The following is a 19,508-nucleotide window of genomic DNA, read 5'->3' as shown; positions in this document are numbered from 1 at the left end:
ATGAAGATACTGTGAATCCATGTATAATTACTACGAATTAAGTGGAATTATTCAGTAATAAGACTACTCTATAACCTACTTTTAAAATGTAATATACTCTGAATGTATTCTTTTTTGAATAAATAGAAATCCACACCATTATCTTTAACAACTACAGAGCTCTAGGATTTACATTTATTATTATATTCTTGGATAGACTATTTCCAAGTTTTTATTATTAAAAAGAGAAATGGGATGAACATTCTTTAAAATTTTCTTCTAGGGAAACACTTTAAGAACCTCTTCCGCCTTGCCATACAATCAGACTACTCTCTAGAAGGTTATACCAACTGGTTATTTTTAAGTGTTGTCAGCACACTCAACAATATACAAATGGCTCTCTTTTCATCTGTGTCAATCAGACAGGAAAAAAGTATAAGAGTAAAAGGCAAGTAGTCTAAAAGTAAACTGATCTTTAACATGTCTTTGCCTGTGAAATCAAAACAAGTTAGGTAAACAGCACCTAGGAACTCAGGTAAAAAACTTTTTGCTAAAACCTTAAAACTACTATTTTCACCTACTTACTAAAAAAAGAAAAGTAGATGAAACTATAAGAAAATTCAACAGACAAATACCAGGACTTGCAGAAAGGATAAGCAAGGAGACCCATTAATTATGAATTACTTTCTGGAGCAAAATGGTCAGTTATTTGTCTTTAGCCCTAGTCTAAAGGCTATGGCACCAGCTACATTTTATTTTTAATTTTCTAAATTCTATCAACTTAAAAAAAAACAGTGATATTCTTCTTAACTATTAACTTTATTAAAATACAGACTCTATTTAGAAAAATACAGACAGAAAAATAGAGGAGGACTTGCTCTTTCTAGAAAGCAGGGTTGACTATGCATTGTTTTCATAGTACTAATAATATTTAAATACCAACATAAAAAATTAGACGTGCAACTGAATGTTAGAAACCTGTAACTGAGAGTAGCCAGATATTTTAAGTGAGCAAATAATGCACAATTTCACCCCACAAAAATCTGTCAATATATTAATTCAACGTGCCTTGACAATGCCCTTGCTCCCCTCCTAAAAAGGGTGAACTGCCTTCTTAGCATTAGAACTATAAGTCTTACCATCAAGGGATTCTGCTGCTTGGCTGGCTGGCTGTGGACCCCATTTGTTCTTTTCTTTTGATTAGGTGAGTCCTGATACTGTTTTCTGCCATTTCCCCTGATACTTTGATTCTGTTTTTCCAATAAGAAGAAATAAAATATAAATCTACAGTATAATGTAATAAGACAAAAGAATATAACGCCAAGAATATGTGGGAAAAAATGTATATATATATAAAATTAGCTGGTTGATTAAGAGTTTAGCAAAGTCCTCCCCCAAAATTTTCCTAAAACACTGGGGAACCATACCATATCAATATTTTCTTATAGGAGACAGTGCTTCACAAAGCCAAGATTCCTCTAAAGGTATGAAATGGCAAATACAAGGTCCCTAACAATCTTGCCATATCCCATTTCTATCTACAGATTTTGTTTACAATGCATGAGTTAAAAAAAGAATGGGAGCGGGGAGAGGAACAAGTCTGAAAACCTTAAGCAACGGTCAAAGAAGCCTCTCTAGGAATGCCTGCGTGGCTTGGTTGAGTGTCAGACTTCAGCTCAGGTCATGATCTCACAGTTCATGAGTTTGAGTTCTGCATCGGGATCACTGCTGTCGGCACAGAGCCTGCTTTAGATCCTCTGTCCCTCTCTTTCTCTGCCCCTCCCCCGCACAGGCTCGCTCTCAGAAATAAACATTTAAATCCAATCTGACAATCTCTGTCTTAAAAAAAAAAACAAAAAATAAAAAACACCTCTCTGTGAGGGGAATGCTAAGGTACACTGGCCACAGTTCTCAGGACAAGAAATATGTAGCAGACGTGATCAACTATTACCTAAAATCTGCTTTAAATTATTAATAAACAAAAAAGCATTTTTAAACTAATAATCTCTTTTATACAAAATAAAGATTGGTGGCGTGCCTGGGTAGCTCAGTTGGTTAAGTATCAGACTCCTGATTTCAGCTCAGGTCATGATCTCACAAATGTGAGACTGAGCCCTGCACTAGAAAAAAAAAAAAAAAGCTCAAAATAAAGATTTTTTTTTAGCTGGTTGATTAGGAATTTATCAAAGTCCTCCCCCAAAATTTTCCTAAAACACTGGGGAACCATACCATATCAATATTTTCTTATACAAGACAGTGCTTCACAAAGCCAAGACTCCTCTAAAGGTATGAAATGGCAAATACAAGGTCCCTAGCAACCTTGCCTTATCCCATTTCTATCTACAGATTTTGTTTACAATGCCTGAGTTAAAAAAAAAAATGGGAGCGGGGTATTTTTTTTCTTTTTTAGAGAGAGAGAGTCCATGGAAGTAAGGCAGAAGCAGAAGAAGAGAGAGGGAAAGAAAGAGAGAATTTTTAAAAATTCATTCATTTATCTATTTAGAGAGAGAACACATACACCCATGGGACAGAGAGAGGGAAAGAGAGAATCTCAAGCAGACTTCGCACTTCCACATGGAGCCTGACACAGGGCTCAAACCCACAAACCATGAGATCATGACCTAAGCCGAAACTAAGAGTCAGACGCGACTGAGCCACCCAGGTGCCCCAAGACCAGTATTCTTAACGTTTAGGCCATTATCCCTAAATTTAGACCCAAAGCCTAAACATTCAGTAGATGACATCTTGCAATTGTAGTGCTTTAACATGAGTTAATTTTCTTACCAAAAAAATATCTAAGTTTAACTTAAAATTAAGTTTTTAAAATTTTTTAAATGTTTATTTTGAGAAAGAGCACACATGAGCAAGAGAAGGGCAGAGAGAGATGGAGACACGAAACCCAAAGCTAGCTGTCAGCACAGAGCCCAACGCAGGGCTCGAACCCACGAACCTTGAGATCATGAGCTGAAGTTGGATGCTTAACAGAATGAGCCACCCAGGTGCCCCCCAAAATAGTTTTTAAACATTAATTTGCCCTTAGAGGTTTTGAAAGGACAGTTAAGAGAACTGACTAAAACAGTGTGAATAAAATATTTTATATTTTAAAATATACCAAAATACATTTATTTATATCCTATCTAATACCTACAGAAAAAATTAAGCAGTTCCTAAAATAGCTTGAAAACAGTAAGCTAACTTCAAGAATGATAAGGAACAGAGAACAAACTGATGGTTGCCAGAGGGAAGAGAGGTAGGGGGCTGGGCAAAATGGGTGAAGGGGAGTGGGAGATACAGGCTTCCAGTTATGGAGTAAGTCACAAGAATAAAAGGCAAAGCATAGGGAATATAACCAATCACATTGTAATGGAGCTGTATGGTGGCTGTATGGTGACAAATGGTAGCTATACTTGTGGTAAGCATAGCATAACATACAGAGATGTTGAATCACTATGTTGTACACCTGAAACTAGTGTAACATTGTCAACTATACTCCCAATAAAAATAAAAACTAAGGGGCGCCTGGGTGGCGCAGTCGGTTAAGCGTCCGACTTCAGCCAGGTCACGATCTCGCAGTCCGTGAGTTCGAGCCCCGCGTCAGGCTCTGGGCTGATGGCTCGGAGCCTGGAGCCTGTTTCCGATTCTGTGTCTCCCTCTCTCTCTGCCCCTCCCCCGTTCATGCTCTGTCTCTCTCTGTCCCAAAAATAAATAAAAAATGTTGAAAAAAAAAAAAATTTAATAAAAAAAAAAAAAAAAAAAAAAAAAAACAAAATTTAAAAAAAAAAAAAAAAAAAAAAGGATGGTAAGGAAATAGGCTTTCAGAAACTCGTATTACCACACACTTTTAATTCAATTTTATCTTGCTCTTCCGGGTATGTTTTTTTAGCATGGTACTATATACATAAAGTTTAACACTATAACCACTTTTAATTGTACTTTTCAATGCAAAAAGTTTGTAATTTTGATGAACCCAGAATATTTTTTAAAAGAATGAAAATAAACAAGAGTAGCTCAAATGATAAAGGCAGATAATACCAAGAATTAGTAAGAATGTGGAACAACTCAAGCTCTCATATATTTTGTTGGGGATATAAAATTACTTGAGAATATTGTTTGCAGCATATACTGAAGAACACAGGTATATCCAGGGATCCAAAAATTCTGTTTGTTACCTATACACAAAAGAACGGTGTATGCTCATCCAAAGATATGTACAGAAATATTCATAGTAGTATTGTCTATAAAAGCCTGAAACAGGTAACATCCAAAATGTCTATTAAGAGTAGAATGGATAAATAAAGTGTGGTATAATCATGCACTAAATTCAATACAACAATAAACCTTTCACTGGTTGCATATATACCAAAGTCAGATGTTAATTCTGATTACTTACTACACTGGATTTACAGCAAAACTGTAAAGGTTAAGAAGACTCAGCCGTGCTTCAAATCACAAGTCAGGAATGCAGCAATCGTTGATCAACAATTCAGAGCTCTTTAACTGTTAATCTGCAGTTCTTCAATTCAGATACATTTCAAAATCAAATCTAAAGTTAGAAAAATCTTTAAATGTATTATCACTCACCTTTGCTTTTAAAAGGTCAGACATTTCAGAATGATTATTATATGGCTTTTGCTGCAGTGGTTGCCTGTGTTTCACCCACTGGTCACCAGGAGAACCTTCAGGAAATAACTGCTGACTGTGGCGGAATTTGGTTCGACTATACCAAGATTTAAAAAATAAAATTCAGATCAGAAAATTTTCACTTAAAGTTCTTCTAACACCAGATTACAAACTTTACCTTCTTATTTATCATCTCTCTGCACTGGGATATACCTTACGTAAGGACACAGTCAGTGAAGGCCTGGTGTTCACTACTTTTTGAATGAACTAAGTATTATTTTTAATCCCAAACTTTTCTAAATTAACCACATTACCTCCCCCTATAACTGATCATACCTTTAAAAATCTCAAGAAAATAATTCCAAATTTAGTTGAAACTAACAAATGTAAGTGGATATTCCTTCTTAATAGGACAGGTAACTCACATTCTCACCAGGATGTTTAAAGTATGGAATTTGAAGTAGAAGAGGAACTGAAAATTTAAGCTATATTCTAGGGCAAAAAAAATTAAGGAGCTGAAGACAATAGATGAGCAAATTAAAGGTCTGGTCTCAAATTCTTATATGAAAGAATTTGATTGTAAAAGGTTGTACTCATGCACTGGTCCGTAATAAAAAACAAAAAAACCAATATTCTACAGTACCATTTACATGTATAATACAGTCCAGAGTCACTGATCCAAAGAACTGCATTACAGCGATTGCTTCTGAATACTTGAGAGTTCTCCTTTCCCATTAAAAAATTACAATAGGCGCGCCTGGGTGGCTCAGTCGGTTAAGTGTCTGACTTCGGCTCAGGTCATAATCTCACAGTTTGTGGGTTCGAGCCCTGCATTGGGACTCTGCTGACAGCTCAGAGCCTGGAGCGTGCCTAAGATTCTATGTCTCCCTCTCTCTCTGCCCCTCCCCGGCTCACACTCTGTCTCTCTCTCTCTCTCAAAAATAAATAAACATTAAAAAAAATTTATTTTAATTCTAATAAAATTGCAGCATCCCTACTTTCTTGAGACAAAATTCAGGTATTTCCTCTAACACATCACCAAAGACATTAGTCTATATGCTAAAAACACACTGTCCCCGCCTAAGAAACTTGAAATTTGGTTAAAGCTGCTTTATTATGTCCTTATTCCACCTTCCAGGACCACAAAGCTTAGGACTAGAAGATAGGGGAGGCCTATCACACATTATGGTGGACCCAAACATGAATAAGCCTACAATTTTTTTTCCAAACAGTGTCACTATTTCATAACTTTTTAGCTGCATGTTTGTCTCTTTTTAATTTTGCCTACACTCCTGTCTACTTTTTCTACAGTGTTTTACTTTAGTAGTATATAATGTGGTGATTATAACCATAGGTTCTGAAAGGCAGAAATGATTCTCAGGGCATTTAGTCCAAACTCCTGTCCTCATAAAACCCAGCTAAAATGGAATATTCCCTATGTATTTAAAAATATTGACTATAAATGTGGTTACTCCTGTTTAATTTTTGAAGCCCTGGGATGAAAACAGAACATTAAATTAAAGAAAATGTAAAATGCAACTCTCTCTGAACCTAACAAAGTTCTAGCAAGCTTATTACAAACATACATGCTTATTTAACAAAATTCCTTACTCAGCCTACTCTGTAATTTTGATTTGGATACAATTAAGCTCCAACCAAGAAAATGTTCTTTGTGGTTCCTGTCCACATAACAGTCACTTTTTGCAGTACAACAGTCTATGTTGGAAAGAAGAGAAGCCACCCCACGTCTTCACAGTTCTATCTTTTTGAACAAATTACTCATCTGCACTCATCTCCCTACACAAAAACAAACCTCAACATATCTTCCATTCAAACACCTTCAGATTCAACTTCCTCTTAAAGTAGGATATAAGAATAGAGAAGTAACTATAAACACACAGATTTTTTTTCCTCATGTTCTATCCATCTAAAAAGGTGGTACCCTCTTGTGTATACTATTTTAAAATGAGCCTGAAGCTCCTTTCCAACTCCAATTAACCTTTTTCACCTCATTAAAAACCCTTTATAAAAAAAATTTCTATTATCTATGAGACTAGTAACAAAATAGTACCTACAGAAAAGAATTCAACACCTCTAGAAACTTTGGAAGTAATACGTTAGTGTTAAACACTATCAGAAGGTAGGGGCACCTTGGTGGCTCAGTTGGTTAAGTGTCTGACTTTGGCTCAGGTCATGATCTTGCAGTCTGTGAGTTTGAGCCCCATGTCAGTCTCTGTGCTGACAGCTTGGAGCCTGGAGCCTGTTTCAGATTCTGTGTCTTCCTCTCTCTCTCTCTACCCCTCCCCCACTCGTGCTCTGTTTCTCTCTCTCTCCTCTCAAAAAATAAATAAAAATTAAGAAAAAAAAACTATCAGGAGGTAGGAATCCTATGAATGTATTTCTTTACCTCAATTTTTCCACAGTGGGTTTAGCTGGTGTGCTACCCACAGAGGAAAATCCATTGTCACTGTCTGAGGAATCTCCAAATCTCCGGGAAAGCCAGTCCCTTAATGGCCTATGGAAACATTAAGAATTCACTTTTAGAACTGGGCTACGTAAAGAAGCTATCAGAATTATGAAGATTACTTGAGTATTTTGATAAACAAGGACATACCTGATAAAGGGAATGGCCATAAAGAATTTGTTAGGTGCCAAACCAAGTTTGGATTTTGGAGTCATATCATTTCTATGACAGGGCAATTTCTCAATGGAGAACCACTCAATGTTCTGAGAAGAAAAGAATTCATTGAATTATCATCAAGGAGTTTCTAAAAGCAATTTCCTACTTCATTGAATTGCAACTTGAATACTGTCTAGCAACTTGAAAATTCTTTCAGTTACATACCCGAATTTCTCTTCTGGTTTTTGGGTTAAATTTTGTGTCTTTTGGAATTCCTGGAATGATGTACAAACGAGCAAGCTGGTCATTGATTCGAAGTTCAATGTAATCATCCTTACAAATATAATCTTTGATATCAAAACCAGTTTCTTCAAAGACCTGGAAATAAATTTGGATGATGATTTTCAATTGCTGCTGTTAGACCTCCAGTTTGTTAAAATTTACTTCAAAGGCAAAAACTCAGAAATATCCAGGCAAGTAAAGGCATGAAAACACTAGGCAAGAAGTCAGAATGCTCTAGGGTTCTAGTTCTGCCTCTATTGAACTGTTCAACTATGGATAAACCCCTTTAATATATCTGAGCCTAAGTTCTTCACCTATTCAATGAAGGAAGATGTGTGATACTGCGGTTTACAATAAGAAAAATATATTATTTGGTTTTCATCACCTTTCTGGTACAAACCTCCTAAAACCCTCAGAATTTCCTAAGCATGAAAGCCACAAGGATGTCTTCTGTTATGTTAATGAGGTAACTTTTGGCCCCTACCTAAAGATGGGGGCTGACTGCCAGGAGAACCAACCAAGTTCAGAGGACTGGAACTTTCAGTCCCACCCTCAACCCCCACCCTCCTCCCATCACCAGGAAGGAGAGAAAGGCTAGAGATTGAGCTCAAAAAGCCAACAGCCAGTGATTTAATCAAGACTGCCTACACAAAGACACCTCTATACAAACCCAAAAGGCCGAGGGGTGGGGAACTGGACGGTGACTTCTGGGTTAATGAACATGGGAGATTTGGGAACAGTGGTGCAGTAGGAGAGAGCACCCTTTTTCCATACTTTGCCCTCTACATCTCTTCCATCTGGCTGTTCTTGAGTTATATATCCTTTTAAATAAACCAGTTTTTCTCAGTTCTAAGAGCCATTCTAGCAATTAACTGAACCCAAGGAGGGGGGCCGCTGGAACCTCCAATCTAGGTCAGAAATACAGATGACAACCTGGACTTATGACTGTCATCTGAAGTGAAGGGCAGTCTTGTAGGAGTCCCTTAACCTGTGGGATTTGATTCTATCCAGGTAGACAAACTCAGAATTGAGCTGAATTATAGGACACGCAGCCAGTGTCTGTCAATTGCTTGTTGGTGTGAGAACAACAGCCACCCCCACCTCCACCACCACACACACTCATTGTAATTGGGTCCAGAACTCTTAAGCTGGGACCACATATGATTTTATTAACAGCACATATGAATCTACACATACACCAAGTTACAGACTTAAAAACTCTTATACAAATAAAACTATTTTTCAAACATGAAAATTGAATTGTGATTAATACTAACTTTTTTTTTTTTACGGACAGATTTCAAAAGTAGAGCTACAACCTCTTTTGTGTGTGAGTGGGGGGCAAACGCAAAAGAACTGAAAACTAGTGAAAAGACAGACGCATGGTTCTAAAACTGCCTTCCCTCAGGGGCTGGAGGAGGAGGAACTGGGAGAACATACATCTCAGGAATTGGTGTTACATCCAACCTTCACCTCTTCCTTCAACCAAAGAAACCATACTTACTCTGATTAACAAATTGGGCTTCTGTGTAAAATAAAAAAACTACTCATCTCTTCTAGCCTTAAAGTTCTTCTTCAAATAACATGTGTTATTCTGATGAAGTCCTTCTCCACTTCACCCCCCAATCAAAAAGGTTTTGGATTCTGAGTGTCTAAAGTCCACTGAGGATCTTTTACACTGTAGTAAGTCCTTCCCTCTGGTTTCAGCATCTCCTAACCAACCAGTGGGGCAGAAGATATTAAAACACATGGCCAGGGCTGAATCTCTTGCAAGATCCAGGTGTAGAGGAGCTATTCCTACTCATTTCTTTCATCTTTCTGCCTTCTCTTGTCAGTTCGATGTACATCTTTCTACATTCCTCAAAAAAGGCACATCTCTCCTTCTCTCAGGCATGTATAGTCCATGACTCCCAACTTAGGCTCCTCCATGACACCTCACTTCTATAAATTCCTAAGTATGCTAATCCTTTTGTTCCTTATCTTAAAAGCAAGGTGAATATACTCACTTGAAAAATGTTCTGTGGTATACAGAAAAAGGAGAAACATTACTTGTATTTCCTACTTCTGGAAATGTCAGACTGGGTGTGCATGTATATACTTGGTATTTAAAAAAAAAGAAAGAGTGGCACCTGGGTGGCTCAGTTAGTTAAGTGCCCTACTTCAGCTCAGGTCATGATCTAATGGTTCGTGAGTTTGAGCCCCGTGTTGGGCTTTGTGCTGACAGCCCAGAGCCTGGAGCCTGCTTCAGATTCTGTCTCTCTGCTCCTCCCCTACTTGTGTTCTCTCTCTCTCTCTCTCTCTCTCTCTCAAAAAACATAAAAAAATTTTAAAAACATAAAATTTTTTTAAGAAAAAAAAAAAGAAAGAGGGGCATCTGGGTGGCTCAGTTGATTAAGCGTCTTGATCTCAACTCAGGTCATGATCTCATGGTTTGTGAGATCAAGCCTTGCCATCAGGCTGTCACTTGGGATTGTCTCTCCCTCTCTCTCTGCCCCTCACTGGTTTGCGTACATGTGCACACATGCTCTCTCCCCCCACTGCCAAAAGAGTACACTTATCTTAAAAAAAAATTTACGTGCATAAGTATTTAGGGATTAAGGGGCATTATGTCTGCATTTTATTCCCAAATTATTCAGCAATAATAATAAAAACCATACACACATATGTATCAAATGTAATAAATCAAATATGGCAAAATATTAATAGGCAAATATATTCTTTGTGTTACTGTTCTTTATTTTGCTCTATACTACTTGTAATTATCTCAATAGTAATGCATTTAGTGCATTCAAATATGTACTGTGTGCTTATTAATAAGTAACAGGTACCATCCTACACACGGACTTCAGAAATTAATAAAGCAAGCACTGCTCTTTAAGGAACTCAGCCTAAAAAAGAAAATAATTGTAATACAATATACATGCCAAGAGGTAGGTGGATACTGTAGGAATACATAACTCAGTCATGGGTTAAGGTAAGGTGTGAGTTGTGAAATAGGGTGGTTATCTCAAGAAGGTGTCATGGACAGCACTCTAGTCCGCTGGATACACCTGAGCTGGACTTGAAAGATGAATAGGAGTTTGCCAGATAGGAAAATGGCATTCCGTTTAGAGCTGGGAAAGACTATAGCTGAAGAATCATATGGGAGGAAGTGGTACAATATGAGGTAAAATGAAAAGAGCCATCAGCGCTAAACATAGCTTCAAACCCTGTACAACCAAACTTAGAACAAATATAATAAAGTAACAGATATAAACTCCCAATTCTAGAAGTGATGAAGATTGACTTGCCTCTAAAGTTAGGTATCCAGGGGCGCCTGGGTGGCTCAGTCAAATAAACACCAAACTCTTGATTTTGGCTCAAGTCATGATCTCACGGTTCAGGAGTTGGAGCCCCAGGTGGGATAGATGTTCTCTCTCTACCTCTCTCTGCCCCTCCCCACTCACACACACACACTCTCTCTCTCTCAAAATAAAAAATAAAGTTAGGTATCCATTCTCATCATATTTACCAGGAAAAGCTTTTAATAGCTCACTCACATACACAGACATCAAAGACAAAAATTTTGATACCACATCTTCTATGGATCAAATCCATTCCTGTATTATAGTACATAGTTAATTTTCCTGGCACAGAGAATAGCATTAACTTCTCAAATGATATCAGATAAAAATCCCTAAGTAAGATTAAAAAATGTGCTGCCCAAAGAGCACCAGCACAATGAAATCCTCTCCCTATTATCTAATATCTTTTATAAACCTATAGGAAGAAGTAGAATAAACCAACCAATTGTTCCTCTGTACAAATTCTATCAAGGTTAAGTTATGTAAATGCATATTAAAGTCAGCTTCATTACAATAAAATATACTGTTTTGCTAAATAGTGAGCAACAAAATGAAATCCTGAAAACACAGGAATCACTTGCTTATTCAACAACTGGTATTTCACCACAATTAACAATGAAAATATACTGAAGTTATCCTAACACATCCTTTCAACAATCTCTAGAAAACATTTTCCCATCCTTGTCCTAAATCTACTTCACTGAATAAAAGTAATCAGAACTTGGGGCGCCTGGGTGGCTCAGCGGGTTAAGCATCCAACTTCGGCTCGGGTCATGATCTCACGGTTCTTGGATTCGAGCTCCATGTCAGGCTCTGTGCTGACAGCCCAGAGCCTAGAACCTGCTTCAGATTCTGTGTCTCTCTCTCTGCCATGCCCTGCTCACACCCTGTCTGTCTCTCTCTCTCTCAAAAAAAATAAATTAAAAAAATTTAAAAAAAAAGGTAACAGAACCCAATTAACAAAGGTGAACCAAAAGGTTAAAGACAGGAAATTTCTAATCAAGATGGCACTAAGGTTGGGACACCTGGCTGGCTCAGTCAGAGGAGCCCATGACTCTTGATTTCAGGGTCATGAGTTCAAACCTCATGTCGGCTGTAGAGATTATATAAGTAAGTAAGTAAGTAAGTAAGTAAATAAATAAATAAATAAATAAACTAAAAAAAAAAAAAAAAAAAAAAAGATGGCACTAAGCTTTCTATTAATTATTCATACCTTGTCCCTGAGGAACCTGCTTGTCAGTGTTTCTTTCAGCTCAGATCACATAAACAGTTCTTATAAGATGGATCAGATTCTGCTTTAACAAAACACCTCTGGACAGCCACATATAATGAAATAACAACATTAACTTAACTATAATAAACCAAATTAAAATGTTATTTAGCAACTTAAAACAAGCTTAAACACTCATGACAGAAACACGTAACTTAAAAGAAAAAAAAATTAAAAGAAAAAAAAGTTTAAAGCATTAGCCTAAGTCTAATGGCAGCTAAAAACTTTCAGATAGGACACTTCCTGACAGGTTAATACAAGTGAAAATTAAAAGGAAAACTGTAATATTAACATGAACTCCTACAAAAAATAACAATCTGGTTTTAAACTAAGACATTGGTGATACTCCCCCCACCAGGGCCACACAGCACTGCTTCTGTTATACTGCAGCACCACCAAGTGGCAGAAACATACACTACAAGTCTAGGACTGCTAGTTGAACACTTTCAAACTCGAAAATGGCAGCTGCTTTGCACTGAACTTTGTCCTACCAAAATTCCTCAGTTGAAGGCCCAACCCTTAATGCGACTGACTGTATTTAGAAATAGGGCCTGTGAGGAGGCGATAAAGGTAAAATGAGGACATAAGGTTGGGGGTCTAATAAGGACATTAAGGTTGGGGGTGTTCTTATAAGATGACAACAACAAAGGGCGAGCTCTCTGCACTCATACAGGCACCCAGGAAAAAGACCACATGAGCACAAAGCAAGAAAGCAGCCACCTGCAAGCCAGCATGAGAACCTTCACCAGGAACCTTGATCTTGGCCTTCTCAGCCTCTAAAACTTAAATTTCTGTTGAGTTTAAGCTACTCCATCTGTGGTATTTTGTTATGGCAGCCTGACTGGACTAATATAGGAATGCTCAACCTTAACCCCCAAATTTTTCTCTCTTTATAACAAAGGCAACCATTTAAAAACCAAAAATAAAAATCAAATTCTAATCCAAAAATGTAGAAAAATTAAAGACAAGTTTTTTTTCTGACATGTTCCTTTATCAGCTAAAAGAGGATGTTACTTAGATCTGAAAGTTTAAAAGGATTAATTCTTACTATCAAAAGGAAAGTCTTTCCTTGAAATTAAGGGTCTATGGTTTCTAAGAATACCTATGCTTTCCTCAGAGCAAGGCAAAAGCTCTGAAACAGAAAAAAAAACAAAACAAAACAACTTATACATATTCACCTGAGAAAGGTAAACGTTATTAGAAAATAGATACACAGTACTTAAAAATCACAAATTCCTTGTTTCCATCTGTGTGTGTATTTAGAAATACCCATTTACAAATATTCCTTGACTGCCTATATTGTAGTAGTCAGAAACATGGACTCCAGAGCCCAACCAAGGTTCTGCATCCCTGTTCTGCTGCTCACTGTGAGGCCTTGGGCATGTTACTAAACTGATCTGTTTCAGTTCCTCTCCTATAAAATGGAGCTGATCCTCTTCCATAATGGCTGTATCCCTCCCCACAAGATTCTCTGTAGCATCCTATCATCTACACTCCATTCTCTCATTCCCCATGCCCTAATAAACTTTTACTTTCTTACAAATTATGGTGATCTAGAATTATTACTGAAATTAGCACCACATGAATAGGACAATCTTTTATCTTAGTATTTCAGAGTAGAAAACAAACAAGATAAACTGAAGTGAAAACTGAGTGCCTCAGTTCACAGGTTAATTGCCTCTGCCCACCCCCATATCCTATATTTCTGCATCACCCAGCCTCTTACAATATAGTGTATAAAATTTGTCAGAAGGAAGGTTCTAGTGGTAGATGTAGATGATCCCTTGGGTCTGGGGTACTACTTCAGCTCTGCAAATTTAAATATTTGATGTTCTCTAAGTTTCCTCAGAAAGATCCAATTACAGAGACAGCTGATCTCACCAAATTTAGCCTGTTTTCCAGTTAATGTAGTCTCTTTTCTGGACCCAGACAATTATTATACTGCTGTAGGACCAGTCTAACTCTACGTACAGGATTACCGATCAATTCCTCAAAGTAGGATGCTAAGATTTCTATTTTGTCTTCCTTATGAGCATGAGGACCACAAAATTTGAAGACATAAAAGGAAAGACTTTACAACCGCTCCATTTAGTCTCCTACTATCCACAGAAAGGGAAAGGTCTTAGAGGATGTGTCAATTTCTCACCTGTTACCTTTCAATTTTAAGGGGTGTGGGTAAACCTTCATTTACTTGTATTATTGGTCTATAAGCTATTGCGAATACTTACTTAGAAAGTGTTCCATACTGAATTAGAAATGTAGCATTTTCAATCATTTTTTAAATCCTACTCCAAAGTAAATAACCACTAATGGTTTTTCTATGTTAAATAAATATGTTAGTGGTTTGTAAGAATTTTAATTACTATCACTCACCAATAATTACATCCAAACTTAAACCAGGTGAACGTTGCTACAGGAAAATACTGAGTCAAGACAAAGTAAGGCAACAGATCCAAATGAAATATGCCATAAAATCCATACTGCCGTCTCAAAAATATCTCAAAGTTAATCACTACCACCTTAGATTTTAAAGATACTTACTTCTAGTTATGAAGCCCTTAAATAACTCTTAATAGTACGTGTATCTTACAAAGATTAAGTGGCTCACCCAAAGTCTCTAGGATATTGACTAGCATTTACTACAAACATACTGGAACAAATCTTCAACTCCTAGAGCAGTTCTCTCTCCATTATATTGTGCTTCCTTATAGCTCAACTTCTCAAATTTCAGGAAGATGTAATGTGATAAATGATAAGAAATTCATAAACAAGAATACAGTCCACAATGTATAACAGGTACTACATAATTAATGCCAAGCAAATGTCTAGACAACAACTGTTATTAAAGTTCAGAGACTACTATAGGATAGAGCTCACTGGTTAAATTTTAAAATAAACAGAATTTTAATTAAGAAAGAACCTTAGGGATGCCTGGTTTGCTCAGTTGGTTGAGTGTCTGACTCTTGATTTTGGCTCACGTCATGATCCCAGAGATGTGGGATCGAGTCCCACAATGGGCTCCACACTGAGCCTGCTTAAGATTCTCTCCCTCCCTCTGCCCCTCTCCCCCGTTCCCATGTGCTCTCTAAAATTAAAAAGAAAAAATGAATGAACTTTAGAAATTATTCACTCTACAGAATGGCCACAATCAAAAAGATAAGAAATAACAAGTACTGGTGAGGATGTGGAGAAAAAGAAACCCTTGTGCGCTGCTGGTGGAGATGCAAACTGGTGTAGCCACTGTGCAAAGAGCATAGAGGTTCCTCAAAAATTAAAAACAGAAATACCATATGATCCAATAATTCCACTAGTATTTACCCAAAGAATACAAAAACACTAATTTGAAGCAGTGTTTTTACATATACCCTAATATAGGGCATAAGCACCCCTATGTTTATTGCAGCATTATTTACAATAACCAAGACATGGAAGCAACCCAAGTGCCCATCCATAGATGAATGGATAAAGAAGATGTGGGGTACGTACACACGTACGTACATACACGTATGTGCGCGTACGTGCGCGCACGCGCACACACACACGAATACTACTCGGCCATAAAAAAAAGAATGAGATCTTGCCATTTGCAACAATGTGGATAGTCTAGAGGGTATGATGTTAGGTGAAATAAGTCAGAGAAAGACATTACTATATTATTTCATTTATATTTGGAATCTAAAAAAACAAAAACAGGGGCGCCTGGGTGGCTCAGTTGGTTGAGCGTCCGACTTCAGCTTGGGTCATGATCTCACAGCTTGTGGGTTCGGGCCCCACATCAGGCTCTGTGCTAACAGCTCAGAGCCTGGAGCCTGCTTCAGATTCTGTGTCTCCCTCTCTCTCTGCCTCTAACCCACTCACATTCTGTCTCTGTCTCTCTCAAAAATAAATACACATTAAAAAAAAATTTTTTTTTTAAAAACAAAAAGCAGGGGCGCCTGGGTGGCGCAGTCGGTTAAGCGTCCGACTTCAGCCAGGTCACGATCTTGCGGTCCGCGAGTTCGAGCCCCGCATCAGGCTCTGGGCTGATGGCTCGGAGCCTGGAGCCTGTTTCCGATTCTGCGTCTCCCTCTCTCTCTGCCCCTCCCCCGTTCATGCTCTGTCTCTCTCTGTCCCAAAAATAAATAAATGAAAAAAAAAAAAAAAAAGCAGAAAAAGATCCACAAGTACAGAAAACAAACTGGTGGCTGCCACAGGGGAGGTGGTTTAGGGGAGGAACAAAATGATGAAGGGTAGTGGAAGTACAGGCTTCCAGTTATGAAATAAATATAACACAGGGATAAAAGATTCAGTATTGGGAACACAGCCAATGGTATTGTAATAGCGTTGTATGGTGACAAATGATAGCTACACTTGTGGTAAGCATAGCATTGATGTATACAGATTTTCTGAACCACTCTAGTCTACACCTGAAACTAACACTGTGTATAAACTACACTTCAATTAAAACAAAAAATCGGGGGGCATCTGGGTGGCTCAGTCAAGTTAAGCGTCCAACCGTTCAGGTCATGATCTCATGGTTCATGAGTTCGAGTCTTCCATCAGGCTTTGTGCTGACAGCTCAGAGCTTGGAGCCTGCTTTGAATTTTGTCTCCTTTCTCTCTGCCCCTCCTCTGCTTGTGCTCTCTCTCTCCCTCTTTCAAAAAATGAATAAACATTTAAAAAAAGAAAAAAAGTTATTCACGCTAAACCTCACTTTACAAATAAGAAAAGTCATAATTTGAGCTGGGTCTAGATAGGATTTGAATAGTTAGGAAGAAAAGACAACTTTCCGAGTAAGGAGATAATATAAGCAAAGTTTAGAGGCTGAAACAAATCAGTTAAATTCAAGTAACAGAGAATAAATTCTTTTGACTGAGAATAAAGGTAAATTTAGGAATGGCTAAATTTTGTGTCAGGAATAAGGGATGGAGTTTCAATAGTTTAAAGAATTAAACTTCATCTTACAGGCAGTGGGAAGGTAGAGTGGGTTTGAGCAACAAATGTAAATTTCTTAAGGAAGCACAAATTGTGCACTTGTCTGGAAGCCAAGACAATAAACATAAAACAAGGGTTGTAAATGCCAAAGTGTTTTACCAACTGCTAATCCAATCTTAAAACAAGGTAGAGAAGGAGTTAGAGATAACAATTAAAAATGGACAATAAAAGAAAACGGAAACAAATAAGGGAAGAATAAATGATACATGTGGACAAAAGAATCAACAGTCACCTTACAAAAGATAAGTTACTTCTTGCAGTCAAGTTCTAGAAAGAGGATTAGATGGTCCAAACAGTAAGTTTCCATGACTAAAAAGTACTTTACTCAAAGCATAATCACCGAATGCTACCGTGTTTCAAACTGCAGTAACTCACCTCTCTAGCAGCACAATCATGAGGAGCTTCTTCCTTATTTACTTTTCCTTTTGGAAATCCCCAGCCTGATTTTGCTAGGTACCCCTGAACCAGTAGTACCTATAAAAATGAGCAGAGGTAAAAATAAAACTTGCCTTCCTTTCCCACACTCCTTTCTAGGTCAAAGGTGTTTTTCTCCTTCCTTCAAGTAACTGTTATCACCAATATTTTTATACAGTACTTGGTTTTAGTATCTTCCAAAAGTCTCACTATACCAGTATGAACATGGGCATTCTGCCCATTTTAAAGTATTTCTTCAATAAAGTGACATTTCTTTGCAATAAGTCATACTACAAGTATAAAATATTAGGACTCAGAATGCAGAAAAAATATACAAACTTTGGCCTTTCAGCACTAAAAGTCTATTTTCAAACCTCAGTTCAGAACATTATATAAACAGCACATACATTTTATTTATGATGAAAACAGGTGATGACTGCACTAAAAATCTTTTATTACACTCACATTTTCAAGTGTCTCATCAAGAATAATTGCACCATATGTTGGTACTCCCATTTTATATTCCTTCCATTCATCCAAAATTTTTTCCACATCTTCACCTTGAGGCAGCAAAAATGGACAGTGACTGAAGAGTATACATAGTGTTAAGGAAGCTACTTTCTCTCTAAATATAGCTTGAGTACTTACATATAAAAAGAAACCTATTTAAATCAACTATGAATTTTATATGAAATTACTCAAATCTTCACCTAAGTTTTGTTCCTCCCTCTTGGTCACTACCCCTCCCCTCTTTGTTTTCTCCTGAACAAGTCATTGCTAGCTTCTGCATTCAGCTGGACACAAATCAAGTAAGATTTGCATAGTCAGTCTTAGAGCTCTATGCTAACACAAATCAGGGCCATGTGAACATCTCAAATACTTCTCATTAAGTGAGTCAAATTCACCACATCAGGAGTCAACAAATACTAAAACTGATCACAAGAAACAGAAGTACAGTATATATACATTGGTGAAAGGTAGAAACCACCAAAACAAATAAAAGTGGTTACCTCTGGGAAGGAGAACTAGGGATGATGTATACCACTATTCTCTACTGTTGAATGTCTTCACCATGCACATGTATTGACTAGTTTTAAAATTAAAAACATTTTTAAAATGAGGAATTACTAAGAATTATAGAGAAAAGTAAATCTGGGCATTAAGTATAGCCTATTTCAAAAGAAACTGGGCATGCCCTGCCCCCCGTACTGGGCAGAGTAAAATATTTTTTTATTTTTTAAGTAGATAAAACCTAAACCTGTAAAGTAGATGCTCAGGCTTCCAATACTCTATCAAATGCCTCATCACTACAACACTGTTAATTATGGAAAGTGTGGGAAAAGATATTTGTTATGACAGTGTTTCTCAAACCAAGGATGTATTCTTAAGGGTCCTCAAGTCCTTTATGAACACATTTATTCTTTTTATTTTGATGTTAACCTAAAAACAGGTAATATGAGCATACTTTCAATCATTTGGATGACCACATATATCAAGTACTACGTGATTTCGGAGACCATAGTACTACTTACTGCTGTGGTCTACTAAAAATGGAGGAAACTAATATACAAATGATGTATTAAGGTCAAATGATGCATAATATAGAAAGGAATATAGCTAGCATAATATAGAAAGGAAGGTTTCATTAACAGATAAATAGCAAAGAAAGGTGGTGGAAAAGCTGGTTAGTACAGGCACATCAAAATACCCTCAAAGAAGCACTATATTCACACTGTGACTGACAATTGATTTAAAAAAAAAAATCGTATTAAATTCATTTTATGAAAACAATTTTATAAGTTCTATAGCTTTTTATTTAAAAAAATCTGTTTTCGGGCACCTGAGTGGCTCAGTTGGTTAAGTATCCGACTTTGGCTCAGGTCATGATCTCACGGTTCATGGGTTCAAGCCCCGCATCGGGCTCTGTGCTGACAGCTCAGAGCATGGAACATGCTTTGGATTCTGTGTCTCCCTCTCTCTCTGCCCCCCCCCCCCCCCCCCCCCC

The 19,508-nt window shown here is 37.3% G+C and overlaps 1 protein-coding gene and 1 long non-coding RNA gene across 3 annotated transcripts in view; both read right to left on the bottom strand.

Annotated features, from left to right (window-relative positions):
- The window catches only part of LOC125934382 (uncharacterized), a 365,655-nt gene that overhangs the window by 269,223 nt on the left and 76,924 nt on the right, over positions 1 to 19,508 (bottom strand). The window lies entirely within an intron of this gene.
- DCP2 (decapping mRNA 2) overlaps positions 1 to 19,508 on the bottom strand; it is a 54,420-nt gene that overhangs the window by 12,554 nt on the left and 22,358 nt on the right. The window contains exons 3-9 of the mRNA XM_049647727.1: positions 17,969 to 18,096; positions 17,465 to 17,563; positions 7,445 to 7,597; positions 7,214 to 7,326; positions 7,007 to 7,114; positions 4,561 to 4,696; positions 1,119 to 1,229 (exon numbers count right to left, since the gene is read on the bottom strand). Coding sequence (XP_049503684.1) covers positions 1,119 to 1,229; positions 4,561 to 4,696; positions 7,007 to 7,114; positions 7,214 to 7,326; positions 7,445 to 7,597; positions 17,465 to 17,563; positions 17,969 to 18,096 — 848 coding nt within the window. The remainder of the gene's footprint in view (positions 1 to 1,118; positions 1,230 to 4,560; positions 4,697 to 7,006; positions 7,115 to 7,213; positions 7,327 to 7,444; positions 7,598 to 17,464; positions 17,564 to 17,968; positions 18,097 to 19,508) is intronic.

This window comes from Panthera uncia, assembly GCF_023721935.1.
Source record: "Panthera uncia isolate 11264 chromosome A1 unlocalized genomic scaffold, Puncia_PCG_1.0 HiC_scaffold_17, whole genome shotgun sequence".
NCBI classification, from domain to species: domain Eukaryota; kingdom Metazoa; phylum Chordata; class Mammalia; order Carnivora; family Felidae; genus Panthera; species Panthera uncia.
Note: the sequence above shows the minus strand (reverse complement) of the source record. Positions and strands in the feature narration are given on the sequence as shown.